Source organism: Poecilia mexicana, unplaced genomic scaffold (assembly GCF_051168715.1).
Source record: "Poecilia mexicana isolate PSO_F unplaced genomic scaffold, ASM5116871v1 scaffold_12, whole genome shotgun sequence".
Lineage (NCBI taxonomy): Eukaryota > Metazoa > Chordata > Actinopteri > Cyprinodontiformes > Poeciliidae > Poecilia > Poecilia mexicana.
Window position 1 is genome coordinate 18,978,440 of NW_028263381.1, and position 20,264 is coordinate 18,998,703.

A 20,264-nucleotide genomic window follows, 5' to 3' on the forward strand; every position below is an offset into this window, starting at 1 on the left:
ATGTGTCTGTACTGTCTACGTTAATGTGATTCAAGCGCCATCACTAGCAGTCCAGTCAGCAGGGTTACAATAACATGACCATACACGGTTCGGGATCCGGCAGACTGAGGAGTCTTTGGCACGCATTGGAAAGCTGCTGCGGAGTGTTTGTGTTTTATCTTTGAAAGCTGGTTGTAGTCATTTTTGAAATATTACTGTCTTTCAAATAAATCCACTTTGAAACCGTTTTAAAAGTAGAGCCCCGCTGGGACCAATAAAATAAGTTACACTTTAGAACTCAAATGGTCAAAAGCAGTAAACTACATTTTACTCTGTCTTGTGTCCTGATTAACTTATTATTTAAAGGCAATAAAATAAATAAGTAAATAAAAAATCAGAAGCAGTACCCCAACTACAATATACTGCATAGACTTGTTGTTATGCATGTTAAAAAAATAAAAAAAGCGTAATTTAGATGCAGATATTTATGTAGCTTTGCAGGAAAACAAAGAGCATGTGCGGACCGATATCCGATATCATTATTGGATCAGGACAAGAAGCAGATGTGCTCTGAGCTCGTAGAAAACAATGAGATTTTAATCATTTCATTAGTTTGTTTCTCAATACTGTTTAGTTCAAACTTACATGAAAGGTATGCCAAAAAATATCACTTTTTGGAACATGGACAAAGCCTGATCATAAGACAAACAACCATTAGTTTGTTTACGCCATGTGTCCCACAATGCAACATAAACGTGGCTAAGCAGTGATGAGCTTCAGATATCTTTACTGGTAGTGCTACTAGTTATGGTCAGTGCTAAATAGATTAAATGCAACTTCTGGATTAGAGTGGACCAGATAATAATTATACTTTAATAAGAATCAGTAATCCAACATCTTTATATCACTTCAGGATTAATATCGAACTGCTAACGGTACCGAAGCTGAATAAACAGAAAATGCCAGATGTAGCTTAACTGCAAAAGTTTGATGATTTCTATCACTGACGTGTGGAGAAATCTTCAATGTCAATACTTGCCAACTCAAACAAAACTGAAGGGTGGTGTTGATTTAAAGTATAGCAAGTGTAGTGTTTACTCGAGCAAATATTTGTGGTGGCTGTAGTAATTTGCAAAGAAGATATTCTATCTAGTGTGTGTGAGAGTAGTCGAGCACATGTTTAGCTTGGCTTCGTAATGTGAAAGCTGGCATTTACGAGAGATCTGGGGTGAAAAAAGGAAAAAAACAAAAAAACAGCATAGTTTGGGCTGCCACGCAAACAGCTTCATTAATTCACAACCTCAGCCACTGAGGCATGCACACTCCCTGCTGGCCTCTCCTACCATAGCAGCAAACAATCTACCCTTAGTTTTATGTTTTTATCTAATCTATTTTAACGAAAAACTGCTGAACTGTAGAAAAGTTATTTAATTACTAGTACTACCTAAAACGGTTCATGAATCTGCGGTGTGTCTGAAATAAACCAATATTTCATGAATGTTTGCTGCAGATCTTTAGCAAACTTGGTTTTCACTGGCAGCTTATATTTAGCGTTTTTTTTTTTTTTTCTTTGTAATTCTTTCTGCTGATGGCAGCTGCATGAACTGAAACAGCTGGAAATGAGTTTCACAGGGACTTTGTGGTTCCATTTTGATTTCTAAGAGTGAGAGATGAATGGTGAAAGGGGAGGAGAACACGGAAATATATTGTAATAATGCTGTGGAATGTAGGACATAACTAATCACATATAACAAAGGGCATGGTCAATAGATTTTAATTTCAAGACGGATGTTGTGGGAGGTAAATTACTTCGATAAAACTAATGTCTGGTTGGCCTGAAAACTCAAAAGTTACCTTAACAAAGAAACAACACAAGAATTTTTACACAGAAAAAAAAACCAGTTATTAATATTGTGAGTAGATCTGTGGGTGCTGCAACTGCCACCCACGGGTCAAACTAGTCAAGCTGAAAATTGACTAATTGAGCTTGAGCAATTGTTGGATTTCTGTATTTCTAAGTGAATGAAAAATTCCTGAAATGAGTAACATTAGCCAAGTTTCAGTCAGTAGGTTTTACAGTTCAGATAAGAAAACATTAATACATTAAGAAAGATAAAGAAGGATCATGCACATGAATGTACAGATAATAACACAAACTGGAAGCAAAGTATTTTACACATATTTCGCTTGCATGAAACTAAAAAAGTAATCTGGAAAAGGGAAAAGGGAATATTGCATTCAGTGTTGTTTCTAGTCAATATGGCAAGCATACAGTCGGCACCTAAAATTATTCAGCCTCTACTGCAAGTTATATTTTTTTTGTGAAAATGTAAAACTGTTCAGTTTTGCCATAAACAACCTGAACCAGAAGAGGCCAAAACGCTAAGTAGGACTAACACCGCAATTATATTAGCCAAATTCACAATTAAACTTCATTGTTCATGACTTGTGCAGTCTGAAAAATATTCAAAGCCCTAAAGAAAATTTTCCATGAGAGCGCACGTGGTTTCACAAGACGCACCAGGAGGCCGGGGACAAAAGACCCGTGATACTCCAACTAAAGAAGACTGGAGGCTGAAACTGAAACTTGTGGCGATACAACAATGTAATAGTCTCTGGGTTTGAACACTATGCAACAAGGTTATCTCACATGGTAAGAAAGAGTTCAGAACAAATCTTGACTTACACTGTCTATAACATCTCGATTACTAAAGTTTACAAATGGTTTTGTTTGTCCTATAATAGACCATTGTTCGTTCTTATTGTCTCACTTTCCTCATCAGTCTTTCCATTTACTCAGTGGTTTTATACAGAGCCTCTCTCAACAATTTTAACTACATTTTCTTTTTTCCTTTCACTACACTCCATCTCTTTTTTTCCCTGCATATACTTGTGTGTGTGTGTGCGCACGCGCGTGTGTGTGTGTGTGTACCTGGGGCCCTGGTGCAGCACAAAGAAATGGCTGGTCTGAATGTGTGTATTCATGTTTTATTGGCAGTGAAGTACATTATTCCCCAAACCCGCAGCGTTCCACTCATATCTGATTCTGCCTCTGGCAGGAGCACCCCGACATGTGCGCACACACACACACGTTTGTTTTGCTATCTTTGTGGGGACTTTCCATTGACTTCCATTCATTTCTACTCATTTCTACAGCCTAAACCTTACCTTTACCCTTTTCCTAACCCTAACCATCACATACCTAACCCTAACCCTAACCAAAACTCAATTCATACCTTAGCCCTAACTCTGACCCCTGACCCAAAAACAGGGTATCCCCTCGTGGGGACCAGGCTCAGGTCCCCACGAGGAGCGACTGGTCCCCACAACGTAGCATATGTCAGGAAAATCGTCCCCACAAGGTATTACAAACAAACGCACACAGACGCACGCATACACACAGACATAAAACAGCACATCCATTCATACACAAAAATGCGTTTATGCACACACTCTCTCTCACACACACGTCCACATAACGATGTGCACAGAAAGGCTTCAGGTTCGTCTTGACGTTAAAATCAGATGGCAAAGCAGACACAGAAACTGCAAGCTGGATGAAACTTGGTACTTTCAAAACAATAGAAAGGACCGAGGAGCCTCAGGGTAGAACGGACAGCCTCATGTGAAGGTCAGTTTGTTCACTAATTAATATGAAAGAAAAAAAGAAAAAGAAAAAAATGGAAAGGAGAAAGTAAGAAGGGAAAAAGAAAGAAAGAAAAAAAGAAAAAAGGAAAGTAAGCACACAAGAAAGGAAGAAAGATTTGATTTTCAGAGGCAAATAAAACTTCTTCAGACACAAATTAGCAAAGTTTAAAGTCCTTCTTAGTTTATAAAGTTTAGAAGTCCATAATAATTTATTGTAGCTCTGTCTATCAAGGCTATGCTTTAATTACAAAACTACAAATAAAACTAACACTGTCAGAAGGACAAATGGATGAATGGATGAGTGGATCAGTGCGGTTAGATTTCACATAGCCATTGTAATCAAATGAATGAAAGAGAACAATAATCGCAGGTTACTGGTGTGATTTGTGGTATGCTTTGATAAATAACATATGAATCAGGAAATTGTCTTATTTTCCTGCTGATGGCTATTAGAAAAAAAAAAGTTTCACCCAGAGCTAAGAAAAAAGAAAAAGGCTGACTTTCATTCAGACAGTTTATTGTCACAGTAAAAGAAATTTTCTAAGAATAATCTGACTTGTAATTCCTGAAAAAGGAATGACACATCGAGTTGTTACGAAAATAAAATGTCTGCACTGCTTTGCTGACATTTGCATACATGAATGTGCAGATATGCGTTTAGGCACCTGATTGTGTTATAAAATAGGTGAGCGCACAAAAACACAATTTGCCTAAATCGCTTAGTCACAACAGCTCATGAAACAACATCTGTGTTGTTTCATGAGTCCCTACAGTCTATGCTTCAGACTGTAGGGACTGATCATAATGAAGTGAGGCAAAAATAATAAAAAAAAATGTTTAAGTTTGCTACCCCGCTTTGAAAAACAAACTGTTGCTCCATTTGCTCTGCTGGTCAGGTTGCTATGTGCACATGTGTGGTCGATGGCTAAGAGGCAACCATCAAACACACATGTGCACATGTGTCATTTCTACATACCTGAAAAATCACCTGTTTGATAGCTAGGACGTTCTGCTTAAACTGAAAACACATTTAAATAATTACACGTTTCACTCCAACACCTGCTGAAACTTTGGCTCTGTTATCCATAGCCAACACAATTGTGTCGTCTTCAAACCATAACAGCCTCTCTGGTTTAATTAAAGACTGTTTTTACAGGTGTTTGTCTCATGACCTAAAGTTATTACTGAAGGTGTTGTGCTTTAATAACCTTAGTCAAGTTTAAACAAAAAAACGGAGCTTCAGGTAATCATCTGTGGAAAATCAGGGCAGGAAAGGTGAGAAGTACTGTTATTCATTTAATTAATCTTTCCTATAGGGTACCATGATACATCTCTCAGATTTCTTTGCAGCTGAATTAGTTACCTAGTGTGGGAGTTTGTAGCCATTACAGCATACATTACGAACTCTGACCTTATGAAATTGCTTCCACAAAAAGTGAAAGACAAGCACTGGAGTTGTCAATAAAGAATGACATTTTACTCTTTCTTTCAGGCTTACACTAAGCTCTATATGTGCCACCAAGTGTAAAGGATCCAGAGGAGTCCATGTCAGAACCTCGACAGGATGTGCGTCTGTGTGTGTTGTTGCTGGGTTGATGCGACGGTATGTGTCCAGACAAATGTGCAGCCACATATATTTTCATAAAAATGTAACTGTCGGTTTGGTTTGAGAAGAAAGTGTGTTGAGGCGTGGGTGTGCGTGCGTGAGCATGCGTTACCTTCATCACTCCAAATCTGAGCACGGCTGGGAGGCAGTGACCAAGACAAAAACCAGATGACTGTGAGACAAACAGGACTGGACAGAAGGCCTGGCATCTAGAAAGACAGAGACACAGATGGAGGAGGAGGTTATTTAAATTTTAATCAAAAGTAACCATTTCCTGGTTATGCTTCTGGAAAACAAAGATAAATACTGCAACCGATCGCATCGTAGTTCTCCTTCACGGGGTTTAAGGCCTCAAACAGGAAACGGTGGTAATTGAGCAGCAGAAGCTCAAGTGAAAGAGCTTTTCAACGTCAAATAACAGACTTTTCATAACAATTTATATACACAATGACTATAAGATAAGTACAGAAAACTGCATTGTATTAAAGGAGAGAAAAATCCTGAAGTCTGGAAAGAGGTTAGCATGTAAATATATTTAAAACATATGCTTTCCTCATTATGAAACTGAATAGCAGCCTATTTAGATCCTGCACAGAAAAGACCATATATATATGTATAATCAATTCAGCAGTGTTGTTTTTCATGAAGCTGCTCAATGCCAAAACTCAATGAGACATCTTCCGTGGGTTGACTGGCACGAAGCACGAAGCATAAAGAACCCACTCTTTTTTTTTTATATTTGAACACAAACACTATTTCTTTCAATGTCAAACAGTTCTATAATTCATCAGGAGCAAAAGAGGAGACGAAGTATGAGCAAATAATGGGCGACAGACATTTAGTTCAGAGAACATATTTACACCTTGAATTGAATAATCAAAGTATCAAAACATACATATTCGCTACCAATATTTTTCACTCTGTTTAATCGTGCTAGACATGTTTGGATCAGGAACATTTCTTAACCTGCAGTACCACAGTCTGAGCCTTCGTAATGCGTCACAGCTCATCCTATTACTTTTTATTCATCACCATCTGTACCGTCTAACCAGAGTTATATTTTGTTAATAAAGTCGAATTAAGCAAGCCGTCTTTAAGTTTTTATAAGCGCTGCTAAATCGTCCCACAGGCTGATTAAAACAGACAAATTAATCTGCTGTTTATTAAGAATGTGGCATCAAAGCCCCACACCCTAAAACAGACGTGCATCTACAATCAGGTTAGTATCACCCTAGTGTTAGCCTAACCCTAACCCCATCCATATATCATTATACTTTAAAAATGTCTCTGCAGTTTTTGTCGCACATGAACAAGTGAATGATGTATGAAAACAATCCAAACGAGTGTTAATCAATTAACACAGAAAATTTATATTATAAAACAAACTATTTAAGATGTAATAGGGGAAATCTGGATGCACTTAAAACTGTCTAAAAATATAAAATAAATATGAATACTTCGAAAGACTTTAAAAATGCAACAGAAACTTTGCAAAGCTAAACATCTTCTGCCAAGATTTCAGCCAGGTAGGAATGAGTCAGTTATCGGAATCAAGGTATAGCAAGGCTGTCAACAAAAGGCTGTGGTTATTAAAAACTCAAACGTATTCCATCACACCGTTCCTAAGGTTTAAGCTCCTTTTTAATGAGAAGACGCAGAAATTGCCGGAGGCTCTGTCCCTGCACAACCACTGAGAGTCATCAGAGTGAGACGACTCCTCCTCTCTCCGATCTGCTGCTTCACACTGCTGGTCAGGAGGCAGAAAAATGGCAGCCGAACTTTTCTCTCATTCGTTCGCCAATATTTCCAAACCCGAAATTCAAGGATAGAGTGGAAACTACAGAGGCACCACTTATAACTCTTATCAAGGTAATACAACAGTTGGAAAACAACAAAACACATGTATGCTAGGCAGCAGCCTGCAGGCTGGTTATCTGTGCAGACAGCCATCTAATTAACTAGCTACTAACAATTAAATTAAACGTGTTATTGCATAAAAAGAAAAAAAACACAGAGAGGGAGAGATTTATTTTTCTGCACAAGGAACTCTTAAAAATGTAAATATTGGATTGGTAAAGCCAGCATTCAGTCACGACAGGCATTTATTTTTGCCCAAGTCTAAATATAAATCTTCAAAACATTGTAGAAAACAAGATTGCTGTAACTGTAGTAGTCTGGATTATTTTTTGCAACAGTAACATTTATGTTTGAAATCTTTGATCTGACGCCGTCAACCGGATATCCTTTCCCGTTATCACATGAGGATTTTGTAACAGTTCTAACCAACAGGTAGTAACCCAACGTCTACTGTGTGAATATCCCTGACCATTGCAAAAACCAGATTGTTCTCTCATGCCATCTGCAAAGACGATCTGAATTTTGAAGGTTTATTTACGGGCGCTTGAACTGCGATCACTGTGGTTTAGTGAGAATAACACTCCAACATGTGGTTCACAGCATCTCAGCCAAACAGATCATCTGTTATATAAACCTTAAAGTAAACAGGAGAATGAGGTGTTATGTTTGAGGCTGCCAGCGTCTAAGCAATGTGTTACATCTTAGTGACTGATTAATAGTGTTTTATAAAGCGTTATTTACAATATATTACAAAGAGGACTCTTAAGATGACGTGACAGCAACATATGGACCAACAGAAATAAAACTGTTGGTGTTTCATTGTTTTCTCCATACAATTTGCATCACAACATATTTTAATATGACCAGCAGCTGTAAATGTTAAATAAACAAAACACACTGGCACAGCTTGACTATATTACACCTCACATTTATGAAGTTTGACCCCATTAAATAAACACCGACCCGCGACAAGCCTCGCGCATCCTGGGTTCAGTCACAATAAGTGGTTGGAAATTTCTGCAGCCAAGTTTTCCAGACATACATCTTATAATCAACAACTGAATTACAGGTTCATTGTGCTATAAAAGTTTACAATAGCAGACTACCTCCTTCTCCAAATAATTCAAGCAATTAACCAAACTGGGAAAATTGAGTGGCTCCTACATAAACTGGTTCAAAAATATTCTTGACGTCTTTGCCGGGCCCCCTTGTGTCTACCGTGCTACGAGGTAGCACAGCCGTGTTACATTCACCACCGCCACCTCAGAGTATGGGGCAAATTTAAATCTCAGCTTTCTCACTCGCTTGCTTACATTGCCCCATTTTACTGTTAAGCTGCTGAGAAACAGTCCATGAACAAAAACTCAGTGGGAACACAGGATGGTATTCATAAGCTATACAGTGATGAGAAAAAGTAATTGAATGTCTGGCCTTTAGTGTGTGACCTTAACCTCAATTACACATGGGTTATGCTGCAAAACAGAGATGCAAATCACACCAGAAGGTCCTCCTCTTTATGGTTAAAAATGTTTTTTTTTCCCCTTAGTGGTCTAGTAAAATCCTGATATAAATCTAATTGAGACGGTGTGTCACAATTTTAAACGGTTTGTGCAAGGAAAATCCTTCCAATGTGGCCTAGAAAAAAGTCTGCAAAGAGCAGGTCAAAACACCTCCACAGTGACATAAGCATAGCTAAGCAAAGCACAATTACTTATTCACAAGATGCTCAAGTTGACTAGGATGATTCACTCTGGCTATGTTTTTTAAATATGATTTTTTTTTTCATTCATTTAAAAAGTTTGACAAGCAAAACCAACTATTCTTTAAGGAAAAGTTTTGACTGTTCACTTTGTTCATTGTGCCCAGAAGCATAAGACCTACATTCATCATTTTTGATTTTTTTTTTTAGTAGCATAAAAATAACTTTTTTTTCACATGACTAAACGTTTCCAGTGTAATGGAAGTGTTATCGTAATGTTTTTTTTTTCCGTTTTGTTATAAAAAGGAATTCTGATAGTTAAAAGGAAACATTTCTGCTGATGGGTTAAAATGTGCAAATGGAATATTAATGAAGGACCTTGTCAGCAACATTTAGTCTGATGTTAAACCTCACAGACACGGTTTCTGCTATCCTCCACTTTCAGCCTGTTGCTTTCTTTTTTTAGACTTTGACACATTCGCCACCTCGTCTGCTTGATGGCTTTTCATCACTCACATGTCAAAATGTTCAAAGTTAAGTACCCGGATTTCTATTGCTCCATTAGTATAGCTTCCCTGTTTGATCATCTTAAAAAAATTAAATATGCAAGTCACATTTATTTTTATATTTTTTGGTATACAACCATAGGGAAAAATAATTCTTCTGTTCTATCAGTTCCAGTCAGCTGGTTCTTATCTGTATCTGACCCTGATGAGTTGTAAAGCCCCTGTTCTGTCTCCCAGTCTGATCGAGTTTTCCCGCAATCTAATCCCTGCCAGAACAAAGTCCAGTAAATACATTTTCTTAAACCATTTGATTCTCCTTAAATGCTGGCGTCCATTGTTTCAGCCGATACTAATGGTCAGCAGGACTGCATACATTTTTAAAGCAAAGAAAAGGTGAAAAGCAAGTGTCTTTGGAACTTCACTTATTTTAATTCACAAACATTTTGTGGTCTAAAAAAAATCGTGTCAGATTATGAGCAGAGGTCCACTGAGTAAAAAGAAACTAGACAGAAAAAAGAATACTTTTACCCTGGTTACACAGTAGGATCAATTTGACTGTGTAAAAATATTTTCAAATGTGAAAAACATGAGCAGTCAGTGTGTGGAAACTAAAGAAACACCTATTACTCAATAAAGTAGCTCTATTAAGAGCAGAATTGGAAAAAGTTATAATATTGTATTTGTAATATGTTGTTTAATTGCAGGTCTGATTAAAGATGAGACTGTCTGGTGATTAATACTGCTTTCCAGGCTTCTAATCAGTACTGATGTTTAGTACTAGTCCCCAAGTCTCCACTTAGTTTTTATGTGAATGCAATCCATCAAGAGTTCTTTTTTAAATTTTCTAACTCTATGCTAGACAACAAAACAAGCCTGATATTCTACGTGAAAAATACGAAAAGCATATGGGCAACATCAAGCGTCACAGAGAGAGATTGACTGTGTTGGCTGTGCTTTCTTTTCAGGTTGCATGTGTGTGTCTTTGTCAGAGTGTGTAATCACAAGCCAATAGCCTGAGTCACACCCTCCAGTCACCCTTCTACTGTGAATACTAAACCAAACCTCTCTACAGACACGGGAATGTGGTCATTGTCGCTAGGATGCATCTTTAAAGTACTCACAATTCGTAAAAGCAGAAAAACAACAAAAGTTGTAAATCCACCACAAAGCACAAGTTAGCCAGTCATAAAGCTGAAAGTGTTCTCCGAGCTCTTAACTACAAAGCGATAAAAAGTAATTGCTAAACCGGGACGTACAAACTTTCTCGGTGAAAAATGTTCCGCCCAATTCAAACATAGTAAAAAGTGAAAGTCAATGTATCAAGACAAAAATCGAACAATACCTATGTGAGGAGGGGTTTGTTGAAGATGTCTTTATCGGTTCTCAAGTCTTGATGATAAAATGAGACGGAGACAGAGAAAGATCACATTTAAAAAGGCTTTTTATTAACCAGTGTTCTCCATGGCAGCACAATCCCACGTAGTGAGTCACTCTGTTTTTGGCATGCCACTGCACATTCAGGCAGCTTTACAAGAGACGAAACAAGACACTGAAAGGACAGACAGACAGAGAATAGAAGTAAGGGAGAGGGGGAAAAAAGCCAGGCCTGGGGGGTCGATAGGAGGTGGAGTGAATTTGGCGAATCTTGTTTAAAGTTAGCTGATTGACGTATCGCAGATCTTGGGTGTTGTAGGGAAAAACCCTAAAGCACACCAACAATACAGTGCTGGAATATTTGCATTTTGAAAAAGAAAAATGATTGTTGAGTCAGGGACGCTCTGCTTTGCTGGCCAGTGACATAACAAATCATTGCAGGATGTCCTGTTCAGAAGGACAGGTCATTAGAGTACATGTCATAAATTAGAAACTAACAAAGACCGATGTTTCAATAACCCTACAGCCTCCGCAACAATAGTCAAAGTGTGTTTACTTGTTTGTGTCTCACATCTATTTCCAAGAGTAAAATGCTGACAAAACTGTAGTGTAACTGTGCATTGTGTGCGAGTGTGAATGAGACGGAGTGAAAAAATATACTCTGTGTGCGCGTGCAAGTGCACTAAGCCAACAACGCAACGATGCCGAGCCAAGACGGTGGGGGAGGACTACAATGGAGCTGGTGTTTACCCAGGTCACCATGGCAATCCCTGCACACCCTGTCTTCCTGACCTTTCCAGGCGATAAGAGCAGCGCTGACTGACATCCGTGTGTGTCGGTCTGTATTTCCATATGTGGAGCAGCTCAAAGCGCATCAGCGGACAAAGCGCAGGGCTTTCTTTTTTGACACACACACTACAGCCTCTTTAAATGAGTGCCAGTGAATTTCTTGCTTTGCTGGTTGGGGTCTAGGTGTGAATGAGCTAATGGAACAAGAGAAGGGATAAGATAAGTTTGAAGCAAAAACAAAAGTATTCACTGCAGGCCAGGCGCTGTCCAAAATATGAATGGAATATGTGTTGTGTATGTACATAGATCAATTTAAAGTCTTATTTTCACTTTTTATCTCTTGCAAAAGGTAAACAAAAATCCTAAATATAAGCATTCAGTAGATCACCAATATTTAAGGAGGTTTGTGACCTCAACCACCTGTGAAAGGCTAAAATCCGCAAATACTTTGAAGCCCCACTAAAAATAGAGGGGGCTCTCACATTTTAATAATTTGCACACCAAATATATAAATGTGCATTAACACACACAGTGGAAACCGTCTTAGCAGCAACACAAATACCAACATCCACGGCTTCCCTCATCTCTGCTCTAGACAGGACACATATAATTGACATTTACCCAAATGAATTTTTTTACACGGCTTTAATCTAATTAAAATAAGAGGGACAAAAAAAAGAAAATGAATACGTTTCTGCTTGGCATCAAAGCCGACATTACCTGCTGACAGCTCTGGAGCACCAAGAGAGATAAACAACAAGGTGGTAGGGAGGAATGAGAGGTCATGGCAGGAACAGGAGTGGGAAAGCAGCGTTGTAAATATGTTACCAAAAAAGGGGGCTGACAGACGGGAATGTGAAGTAGGTCAAAGTGAACTGTTTCATTATTAAATTGGCACTGTCCAATTTGAAGTAATTGTCTTCCGTGTGACTTAATCAGTTCCACGTCATTGTGAAGGAATTTTGGCCCGCTCGTCTTTGCAACAGGATTTATGTTCATTAATATCTGTCACATTTGTGCATGCTTAGCTTGGTTAAGGTCCCGCCACAGCACTTCAAGCAAGTCAGGTGGTGGTCTAGAATTTCACTTGGCAAATACAATGCCTTGATTATTTTTTTTTCCTTTAAAGGTATTTTGTTCAAGCTTTTACTGCGCCTGAGATCATTGTCTTGTGCTTTGGCCCGGTTTCTGCTAAGCTTCAGCTGCCAGTTGGCATGAGATGTTTGTATTGATACGCCGCGGTTGGTTTTCACTAAACATCTCAACCTCAGCTATGTCCGTCTAAAGGACGTCGCTTAGGATGTTTGGTGGTTCAAGTTGCATCCTCCACATTTTTTTTGTTTTGAAGATATTTTGATTTGTGGCAAACTTCCAAGCTAAAGGTTATTGTTTGAACTTTGTTCAAACTTCATTGTGGATGTTAACAGAGGGAATGTTGTACACACTGACTGAAATGTGTGTTGTTCAAGACACAACTCTTTGGTTTTCGCAGCTTCACTGACCATTGCACAATCTCGTTCTAGGATGAGCTTCCAAGCAAATCTGCTCTCGGGAACATAGAGGATGTCTGTAATGATTTCCATTAGTGAATGATCCTCACAGAAAAACCATAAAGACAAAAATGTTTCCAAATAGCCTCATAATCCTTCTCTGGTGCCGATGGTAATGATCTTTTTGCTTGCAATTTCTAGCTTAGGGAACCAAAGAATTCTGATGGTTCTTAATCATGTTATTTTGCAAAACTTTAGAATAAAAGAAAATGAACTTTCTGGTTTTTGTCCATCAATTAAGACATCAGAGTTATGGCTCAGTTTTAGGGATGCAACAAGAAATTAGGTGACCAGAACCAAAGCAAAGGATTTTTTAGCTCTTCTTAGTGGGCCCTGCTGCTGAGGGGAAGTAAAGTTCAAGTTAAATTTTCAGGGAGATTTTAGAAGAAGCGCAAAAATATAAACTAGTCAAAAGGAAAATGTCTTGTATTACATTTCTGTGGCCCAGTCAGCCAGTGGTAGATTCGGAGAGTGCGGGGCCTTTAGTAGATAACAGAAAGGCTTAGGCCTGTCATGAGCAAATTTTTCTGGATGTTATTGCGATAAATGATAAAATTGTAGTTTTGAGAAGACCAGTTTCAAATAATGGTTATAATGGTTAAAAAAAAAAAGCAAGAACATATTCTCTAAAATCAATAAACTTTACATTCTTATGAACATTTAATACTGGAATTGTAAGACATTTTAAATATTAAATAAATAAATAAAACAACAGAAACATCAAGTTAAATAAATTATGAAATGTCTGTAAACTAAATTGTCTTTCAAAAAGAAAATTGATAAATCATGCAAATGGAAATTATTGAACTCGTTTTAATTTATCATGCAATAAACTGGTTTACTGGTGATTGGGACAGGCCCAGAAAGGCTAAATATATTGGTTTCATGCCATAAAACATGCTGGATTTGTAAATGGACAAGCTTTTGAGAACCTCTAATTAAAACTAAGTGCTAATTTTATAATGCTACATACACTAACTGCTAATTACTAATTTAAGATACAAAACACAGATCAAAATTTTAAAGTCTTCAGTGCTATTTCAAAATACTAAAAGTCTTATCTGTGTATATTTTTTGTAAAGTTCATATTTACCTTAGGGTTAGATGATAAAGTGAAAATTAAGTATTATGCTTTAACTCTTTAAATGCACCTCATGCTTACAAAAGCTTAAGACTTTGATGATGATAATATAAAATGATAAAACCAGAAAGACAATCAGCATAGAATATAAACAGCACAAACAACTTTATCTAGGAATATGCTGTTAATGAAAAAAAAGGAGAGCTTTAAATGAAATATACCTTGCCAGAAATATTCGGCTAACAGGTTTCTCAACTTGTTTCTTACTTTTTCCCAAGCCTTAGAACATAAGAAGTAAACGCTCCATCTGTGTACTGAGATAACACCAAGACAATCTGCAGATTAGGCATTAAGCGTGCAGACACATGTATATGTGAAACAAAAAGGGAGAGGGGAGGACATTAGGCAGGAAGAGTGGAAACTTTAAATACAAAACAGCTTTTGGCTCCTATCTGAGAATTTTCCGTTAACTTTTCAATACTTTTAGACGTAAAAAATATTACTTTGTGTGTGTGGGTTTGGCACAATTGGTGCGTGTGTGTGTGTGTGTGAGAGAGAGAGAGCGAGTGAGTGTCTGTGGCAGTAAGGATCTTGGCTTCAGCACTATAACGCTGGAATTTCCTCCAGCTCTGTCGCCAGGGCAAGATGGCTACCATATGCCAGCTATTTGCACACACACACACACACACACACAAAGACCGCAATCCTGTGAGCACTCAAGTTTGTAATACTGAAGCCAATGTAACATATAAATAAACACGTACTGAACTGCATCATTTGGAGTGGGGGTTGGGAGTTTGGACTTAGCAGAAGTACATCTGCATACAAACGCTTCTCTTTAGACTGTGCGTTGGTGTTTCTCATCAAAGAAGTACATGGCTAAAGAATTAGAAACACACGACTCAAGACAACTACTCAGCTACAACAAATTAAAAACGTACATATTCACACCGTCAGCGAATAAACCTTCTGTTACAATTTCCTGCCATGCAATGAGTTAGCTGCATAAATATCAACTGCAAGATTTTACAATGAATCCACTGTACTGATGAACCCAAAACATCCAAACTAAAAGTTTAACCTGGAACTCCCAAAACATATGTCCTACTTTTCTTTTTACGTGTTGATTGGGTCTTTTGTTTGAACTGAATGGTGTTAAATCCAGGATTTCATTCGGATAAGTAACCAAAGCAAGGAGGCTTTAAAAAGGATAAAACCAACTGGCTCATCCTCAAAGGGGGAAAAAAAGCCTCTATGCCATTAATTGTTGACATATTTCAGTTAGATATTAAGGAAGAAACTCAGTGAAGCCATACATTTCACTGAGATGTGAATAGAGTAGTATTTATAATACTGCAGTTTAGAACTGAAATAAAATGTAGGGACTCTAAGAAATAACATTTATTTCCTTAAACATGTTTAAGTTGTTCTACAGTACAAATTAGTCTAATTTATAGTCAGCTAAACAAGATTCAAAATAGCCAGTTGTCCCTTGATGCACTCTGACTGGTCAAAAAATATCTGTCGAAATAAGAATAAGCAAGTCAGATTTTGAAGGAAACCAAAAATTATCAGCTCATCTCTAACTTCTGTGGTACTTATTACCAATCTATGAAGGCCTCTTAAGTTCAGAAAAGCAGCACTGCCTGGCTGACCACGTATTAGTAAAAAAAAAAAAAGAAAAACACGGAAGTACAGAAACTTAGCAAGGTCTATGGATTAATGATAATACACAAAAAGTTAAAGTTAGACTAACCACTCCTGTAAATGGCTCTTTAGCTTTAGTTTTCATTTTTCGCTCAGGGAAGGTAGCACACGTTGCTCCAGTTTAGCAAGGCTGAAGCCTTTATGCAAGAAAACCAAATGACCACAAACTGAGTTGCCAAGCAGATGTTGTCCAATGGAAGCTTCATGACTGCCAACAAGAAGAAAGCCCTCTTCTTGGGTTTTAACAGTGCATCTATTGTTCCTTACAACCCACAGTTTTTGTGGCGCATCTATAATCCGGCACTATACTGCCTGCTCCATCGTCATGGTAAATGCAGTCTGTATGTGCACAACACCATCCACATGTAGACGCACATCTAGTAAAGAAATGCTTTACAATAAAAACTGTTTCCCGTTCTCCTCACTGTTGGTCTTGGAAAGATAAAGTTGAGTCTTTGCCCAGCCTTGTTTGTCACAGTTCCAGTTGTTTTAAGCTTTTGAGCAAACTTAGGTGAGTAATTGTTTATTTTCTGAGGCCGTTATACTGACTTAAGATCAACACACATCTGCTTCACTTCAATGTTTAATTATCTCATCTTTCCCAATTTGAGGAACAAAGACGGATTAACACCCTCAGGTGTCCCTGGGCATTGAATCTCAAAGGCCCATTGGCACATAGACTCAGGAACTAACCGTAAACCATCACACATAAAATCTACCAGAAGATAATTACAGTATTTATAAAAAACAAATAACCAATTCGTTTTCCTAAACATAAATCCATCATGTTAGGATCATTTCACAAAGCACATAAAGTGAGAATCTCTTCAACTGTTTCAGCATGTACTCTGACTTTAGTAACATTTACAGTCACAATAAAACAAATTATACATATTTTTTTATACATTCGGTATGCAACAAGAATTTCTGGGCGTACTTAGCTGAAGTTCTACCCCATCTTAAGTATGCCACAAGAAAACAGAAAGGCATGGATTACGAATCGGAGTAAGACTTTTCTAATACGCATGAATCAATATATTACCTCCACACTTCACTTACTGACTACCTCTCCAATTCAAGGTTTTTCTAAATTTTGTTATTGGAAGTTTAAGCAACTACAACTTCTATTTTAAAGCTCATTACATGTTTTTACCAGGATATAAATAGAAGTGGATGGTGAACAACAACATCCATAAACTTAAGAAACCGTAGTAGTAGAATCATTTGTGTTCATTCATATTATTTTTACTGTTGTTGTTCATATTTTATTACACTCATTCAGTATTATATTACCTCATTCCGTTTACTACTGTTCAGACTAAATGCCAAAGTTAATTTTTAAACACCAAACTTGGTGTCTTTCTTTTTCACATAACTAAAACGCTGTGCTAAATAAGAAATGTTTTTCTTTACTTCACTCAATATTGTTAGACCATAGTAAACTTTAAATGAACATGTCTTCATGCTCTATTGAAAAGGAACTGTCACACATCAGCAAATAAATACAACAGAAAAAAAAAGCGAGAAAGGAGGAGTTTCCACAAAAGAAATTGAAACCATAAATCACCAGAAGATGTGATTTTATTGTTCTTCTTAACTTTACCCGTTTTAACGGTGGTTAATTGTCTGGAGATCATTCAACGGAAATCAGCTGGGAGTATTAGATTTTTACCGTAAACCACATTTTATTACAGTGTTTAGGAAAATACCATGGCAATGGTGTACTGGTTGTCAAGAGACTTCCAGCCATACGCACATTGACCCCAAAGTCAACCTCTCTCTGCTCTGACAAATCCCAACCCTTCCAACAGCATCTATTAGCATAAATCGGCTTTCTGTCTCCTTATATTGTGAGGTTTGTTTATGCTGCTTGTTCAGCGTGTGAAACGCAGCCGAACCGTTTGACTCAGTGCAGCTACTGGCCAAAAGGAAGATGATAGTCCAACACACATCTGCTCTGTGTGAGCCAATGACAGGGTCTTTAAACATTACTCCTCCACATCTGCTCTCCGTTATTCCTCCAAAAAAGCTGCACAGAGGCACATATACAGCACAATATGATTTATGATCACCAACGTCAGCTACAGGTTTGACAATGAAATCTAAAAGTATTTCAATAAAAAAAAAAAAACATGTTCTTTGTATTTAATCATAAGCAAACAAAATATCCGTTTGCCTACATCTGAAAATGTATGAAATGCATGAACAGACACACTCAGAAAAGCTCACACATATTGCTTGTTAATATTGCCTGATGTTAAACTCAAAAGCAATAAAGTTAGTTAGCTTGGACTGGTTCTGCTCTGCCACGCTCCTCCGATGATCTGCTCGGCAAGCCGCGAGTGTCTGAATCTGTGTGTGTGCCTGTGCCCGGGTGCGCATACTAACACCGTAGACTGGCGCCTCTCTGCTGCTGGAAGTAATTATAAAGACATGAAGCAGATAGTTGAAGATTGCTGTTTTATCCAACACTGAGACGCTCTCATGTGCATAAACATATACACACAATATCACAAACTGCAGTTTCCACTTCAAAAAAAAAAATTAGGTATTACATCCATTGACACTATATTATTAGTGTAAAAACTGTGATGACAGAAGCGTTCTGAGGTTTTACCCAACAAAACAAAAATGTTGAGCTGTCTAAGCCCCGACATGTCAGATGCCAACTTTTTGTCAGAATGCCTAAGCTGCAACACCGAGTGCTCTCTGGTTTCCATATTATGTCAACCGTTACCTTAGAAATGAAAATGTACCTAATGCTGGACTACGACCTTTGTCCAACAGTAACAATGATAGCTTTGTGCATAATTTTAACTCACCCTTTTGGGGATTTAATGTGATGCTAAGCAACTCGTATAGGTGAGAATGGGGTAAGAGGAGCCATTTTTCATATTTACATCAAGGCAACCTTAGTTTGGTTGCCTCCGTTGTCTGCTTCTGCCACTGAAGAGTCAATTGGAAAAGAATAATCTCTAACCAAAAGTAAGGCTTATATAAAATATTCGACACGCTACATTGGTTAGCTAATGAAAGTCACGCACTGTTTCACATAAGAGTGTTTTGCTTACACTGTATTTTAATTACAAAGTTGGATAGGTGTCAGAGCTGACGTCATAACATCTGGAAGGTCAAACTAGCTGCTGATGCGAGTCCCTTAAATAGTGCATTTCAAATCCAAACATTTCTGGGTTAAAGTGTGCCTCGAGTGAGTGGAAAAACCTAATGTCACCCTTGGGTACATGTACACACATGTGAACACATTCAAAAGATAACACTCAACAATTAGGAATGTCCCAGTCCTACCGCAGTTTTCAGAGTGAATCAAGTAATTGGTATGGAAATCTCTGAACACACCCAACTCCTGAACCTCGATTTTATATTAAATGCACTGTATTACAGAATCCATTAAAAGTTGTCACATGCCAACATGTCTGCAGATAATTTTAATTAGAAAAATTAAAATCTACAGCATAAACTTATGCAATATACTATGTACATTATACATGGCTATATGCACAGTAAAGAGTACAGTACTCAGTAAAGAGTAACTAATTCAAATTTTACAACTAAGCAGAGGTGCTCCTCTGATGCTTGAAAAAAAAAATCCTGACATTTGTTATTTGAAAATTTTTTCTTTGATTATATTCCATGGGAATTTTATTTATAAAAGTGAACATTTCTAAAATAAAGCCAAGAAATAAACTGGATGCTGGGCATATTTTCCTTTTTCTTACCAGTATCCAATTTCTAATTTAAAATATTTGCCTTTGAGGCACTTAAATCACACATGAAACTGGTGGAAAATTACTTGTACGGTCATGCTAGACGTAAAAGGAAGGTAAGAGAAATGTAACATTTTTTTCAATAAACCCTGTTGGTCAGTGTGATACCATATACACATATTATAATTACTGTTATTCAAAACTCCTTCAGGTTGCTTTTAATTTCCTTAAAGTCAACCAATGACTACTAAAATGCAGCAACAAATGGTTAGGATTTTTACAATCTCTAAATTTAAAGTAGAAGTTTTATAACAGTCACATCATTGGGACATTTGTAATTTTGCAGGCACTTTCCACTCCTGTCTTTACAGCTACAAAAAACAGAACCTTTACACTACCGACAAACACGGAAACTAAAACAAACCCAAAAAGTTGATCATATAGACTGATAAGTTTGAAGTTCTCTGGATTGTGCACTTATGATGCTGAAGTAAAGCGATGAGAAACAGTTTGTCTACAAATAGATATGAAAGGGATCATCCATTCATTCCCGCTCATCCTTTCACAATCACAAATTCTTTTCACATAACTGATAAGAATTATTACATACCAGCTTTAGCAACATCACAATGTTCGAATAAAGAACATATTTACATACCTAAAGATAGAGAAAGACTTTGTCTGGGTTTGCCAGATCAATTCACAATCCAGTGTCCACAAAACAGGAAATAATCAAAAAAGGA

At 37.4% G+C, this 20,264-nt stretch overlaps 1 protein-coding gene across 1 annotated transcript in view; it reads right to left on the reverse strand.

The window, feature by feature from the left end:
* Positions 1–20,264, reverse strand: part of il11ra (interleukin 11 receptor subunit alpha) — a 46,795-nt gene that overhangs the window by 11,425 nt on the left and 15,106 nt on the right. Inside the window, exon 2 of the mRNA XM_088011039.1 lies at positions 5,346–5,442. Within this exon, the coding sequence (XP_087867165.1) occupies positions 5,346–5,442 (97 nt within the window). The remainder of the gene's footprint in view (positions 1–5,345; positions 5,443–20,264) is intronic.